At 39.6% G+C, this 4,215-nt stretch overlaps 1 protein-coding gene across 1 annotated transcript; it reads left to right on the top strand.

Moving 5' to 3' along the window:
• The first annotated feature begins 533 nt into the window (after window positions 1-533).
• On the top strand, window positions 534-1,890 carry LOC110937363 (heavy metal-associated isoprenylated plant protein 36). Its single transcript, XM_022179772.2, has 3 exons — window positions 534-680; window positions 776-866; window positions 955-1,890. Exons 1-3 carry the CDS (start codon window positions 627-629, stop codon window positions 1,701-1,703), a joined length of 894 nt encoding a protein of 297 aa, XP_022035464.1. The 5' UTR covers window positions 534-626; the 3' UTR covers window positions 1,704-1,890.
• The last annotated feature ends 2,325 nt before the right edge of the window (window positions 1,891-4,215 follow it).

Raw genomic sequence — 4,215 nt, 5'->3', positions numbered from 1 at the left:
AAAACACACTTTCATTGCTTTCTTTCTTAGTGTTGTATTTGCTCAATTTTCTGTTTGTAGTTCAGTGAAGGAAAAAAAAGTATTGGGTGGTTGACTTAGTAACTTACTAATCTATGTAATTTACGTGTAATAATTTTTTTAGGTTTTGAATAAGAGTATAATTTGCGGTTAAAAAAAATACATCAAACATATGGTGTTTTATACATCGGAAACCGAAAAAAAGTTATGGTTTTTATCGTCTTCAATGCTTTAAAACACTGTTAAACACTTTAATGTTGACACAAACAAGTGACCTATATTAAATGCATCGATTATCATAATTTGAATTTTAAATTGCAAGCATTTTCACCTTTTCATTTGTGCTTCATCAGTATTTTTACAATTTGTGATCCATCTAGAGTAGTTGGGTATGGTGCCTAACTTCAATCGGATTTAAGACCTGTCACGTGACATTAGTGACGTGTCAGTAAATAGAGTACATTCAATGTGGGGCGTGCTGACGTGTCCCCCACACCAAACATACCCTCCCCACCTCACCACCTTATAACCTCACTCCCTCTCTCCAATTCACTTCAGTCTTCATTCAAGCAAATACAGTAAGAAGAGTAAACCCTAGCTTGCAAGTAATGGCAAAACCACCTGTTTCCGGTCATAATAACCCCACTTCTGAACACCTTCAGGTATATTCAAGCTGCTAATTCATATGTTCCTGTTGTTGTTGTTGTTACGTAGCTTCTCCTCTAATATTCATGTTGTTTTGATCGATTTCATGTAGTCAATTGGATTGCAAACATGGATTTTGAGAGTTTATATTCACTGCGAAGGATGCAAGAAGAAAGTATTCAAAGTTCTTCAGAGCATCGATGGTGATTTACTTATATATTAACTTCTTTTAGATATTGTATTCCTGAATTGATTATTAGGTTCAAGTGTATGTGATTTGGAATGTTTCAGGTGTTTATAAAACGGTTATAGATGCAAAGGAGCACAAGGTTACCGTTACCGGGTCTGTTAACGGTGAAATTCTCGTCCAGAAGCTTCTTAAATCCGGTAAGCACGCTGAGATTCTGCCGGAGAGTTTTGCCGCTAAGGCGGCCGCCGATAACGCTTCTGGACATTCAAATTCAAAGAAGAAGAAAAAACAGAGCAACAAACAGTTACAGAACGACGTCGTAGCGACAGCCACCGACGACGACGTTGAACATGTCAACGACGAACAAAACGAATCCAAAGGTGCGTCTTCCGGCGGAAACGTTGAAAAAATAGCTGATCCAGCTGTCACCGGCGGTGATGGTGGCGGTAACGGTAACGAAACCGGTGGTGGTAAGAAGAAGAAAAATAAGAAAAAGAAAGTTGGTGACACTCACGTGCAACCAAACATTGAAACCGACGGGCTACCGGCGGAGACTGCAACGGCTTCTATGGAGCAACTAAATTTGGGGCCTCAAATGCCTCAGATGGTTTACTCAACACCGTACGATATACCGCCATATCAGAGCTACTATCCTACACCGGCATATGGGGTGAGTTATAGCACATCTTACCCCAGTGCTGAGTCTTCATATTATACACCACCGGTGTATGGATACGCACAATCGCATCCGTCGGTTTTTTATCCTCCGCCACCGTCGAATTATCGTAGGAGCGCGTTTGATGATTATGATGACGAAGGTGGTGAGGGGAGGGCGTGCGCCATCATGTGACACTAAGAATAATTCTGTTACAAGGCTTGTAACAGAAGAAAATATCTCAGTACCTAAGTTTGGCGTACATATATTATATGATTATATATTGTAGTTTTAAGTACCAGATGCGACTATGATATAGAAGGGTTTTTTTGTATGTAATGTTTTTAAGGCTTTTGAATATATAAAATGAAGTTTTGACTTATTACCTGTTACATGCAACAAACAAAATGAAGTTTGGTTCAAGGTAGTTAATCTGACACGTCCTTATGATACAATAGTACTTAATTTGATCAGCAAATTAACTTAATTTTATTAATTTTAGATAATAAATATCGTAGTATTTAAACCCTTATTGTAGTATTTAAACCCTTTATCTTCATCTATACATGGAGAGGATGCGGCGTTTTACTATCAACGATATTCCCTGATAATAATTAATTTGATCAGTTCTTAACCTTACCTTCCTGTCTTTTCTTACTTCGATTCATGTATATCGAGACGCTGTATGTATATGGAGACGCCGTACGTCGGACTTGGCTTATGTCGATCTACGTATATCGAGACGCTGTATGTAGTTCTTGTCTTACATCGATCCGATCCACATAGATCGAGACGCCGTATGTAGGTCTTGTCTTGCGCATCGATCTGATCTACGTGGATCGAGACGCCGTATCTCAGTCTACATAGATCGAGACGGATGGTTTAAGGGCATGTTCGGCTAAGCTTTTTGAAACAACTTATTAACTTATTGGCTTTTTGGAAAAGTCAGTATGGAGTGACTTATTGACTTATTGGCTCGTTCCCCTCACATACACCCTCATTGCCAAATATCATTTTGAAGCTTATGACTTTTCAAAAAGCTAATAAGTCAATAAGTTGTTTAAAAAAGCTTACCCAAACATGCCCTAAGAATACCTGATTAACATTTTGTCATGTCTTACATCTTACCTTGATATAGATAGAGGCACTTGATCTTATAGGTACTTCAAAAGTTGTGGTAAACCGGACCTGAAAGCATATGTGGTTATATCGGGCCAGTCGATTTTAAATAGAGGCGATTTAAGAGTACTAAATGTATAAAGGCGGTTCAAGGGTTTTTGATCTTATAGATGTCCCAAAAGTTGTGGTAAACCGGACCTGAAAGTAGATATGGTTAAATCGGGTTGGTCGATCTAAAATCAGCTAATCTTATACGTAAAACAGAGATGATTCAAGAGTATTTAATCTTATACGTGTCTCCAACATACTAATAGACTCGATTTAAAAATACTTAATCTTAAACATGTCTCTAACATGAAAGTTTGGTTCTGAAAACAGTTGGTCTTAACACTAAGGTGTTGTTTGTTTTTTCTTAAAAGCATTTCCGGATCTCTTTTGTTTGCGCCGCGCAGACCTTTTGTGTCGCAGAGTCTTTGTTTTTTAGAAGTGATTTCACTTAAAAACATTTGTTTGTCCTCTTATTCCAGCAGGCTTGACCTTCCCTTTTCTAACATCTTCATACCACTTCCAAACCCTACTTCTCCTTCCTTCTCACCTCTCACCCCTCTCCTCCTCCCAAAACGGCTTCCACCCCATCTCTTCCACCCATTGTCCGTCACCCATGCTCCAGCCGACACCTTGCTCCAACCCACCATCCACCCCTGCTCCAGCCGACACCCCCATCGCTTCCACCCGACACACCGTCGACCTCCACCATCGACCTCCACCTGCTGCACCGTTCACCGTTAACCTCTACCTCCTCCGCCCCCCACTGTTCACCTGCTGTACCGTTCTTCCATCGATTTCAGGCACGATTTAGATCTGGTTCGACACAATCTGGTAGGGTGGGATGGATTTGGTTGTAGTGGGAGAGGATTAGGGTTTTGAGTTAGGTTTTTGTGAGGGGCTGTGGTGGAGATACGATGGTGGGTGGTGGAGATACGGTGGTGGGTTGGGTGGAGAGCTGGCTGTAGGAATTAGGGTTTTGGCAAGGAAGACAGTTTGCAGATGTGGGTTTTAAAAAGAGATTATATAATCAAACTCTTTTTTTACACTCTGCAGACATTTGGTCCACATCTTCTCGTGCAGACGTTTGCAGATGTGGTCCGCAGACTGCAGACCGTTTACATCTGAAAAAACAAACACCACCTAAACCGATATGACTAAACACATCCGGTCATCATCTTGGATTAAACTTAGCAAAAGACTAAATAATAACTAAAAATTGATATAAAATTATATTACATGTGAGGTTTTTTTTTTTTGAACGGCGTACGGTTAGGATATCGCCAGGGGCGGATCTATAGCCATTTATAGTGTTAAGTTATATAAATATTATATAAATATTCTAAAGGAACCTTTTAGTATTTTGTAAGGGAATCTCTTAAACAAATTTACAACGTTGTCCACTGGTTAATACGCATGCAAATTATCTTTAGGTCCTGTATTCGAGTCGGATTAAATCCCATTTTTGCGTTTTTTAAGTGAAAAACGAATTAGGGTTTAGTTCATTAGTTGCCGCCCTTTACTGTTTACTCCGAAACCCAAA

Source organism: Helianthus annuus, chromosome 4 (genome assembly GCF_002127325.2).
Source record: "Helianthus annuus cultivar XRQ/B chromosome 4, HanXRQr2.0-SUNRISE, whole genome shotgun sequence".
In the NCBI taxonomy this organism is placed as follows: domain Eukaryota; kingdom Viridiplantae; phylum Streptophyta; class Magnoliopsida; order Asterales; family Asteraceae; genus Helianthus; species Helianthus annuus.
Note: the sequence above shows the minus strand (reverse complement) of the source record. Positions and strands in the feature narration are given on the sequence as shown.

Excerpts from the sequence above, each read along its gene's own strand:
- LOC110937363 (XM_022179772.2), top strand. The coding sequence starts at position 627 with ATGGCAAAACCACCTGTTTCCGGTCATAATAACCCCACTTCTGAACAC. Across the intron at positions 681-775 it reads CCACTTCTGAACACCTTCAG|TCAATTGGATTGCAAACATG; the intron begins GTATATTCAAGC and ends GATTTCATGTAG. Across the intron at positions 867-954 it reads AGTTCTTCAGAGCATCGATG|GTGTTTATAAAACGGTTATA; the intron begins GTGATTTACTTA and ends GGAATGTTTCAG.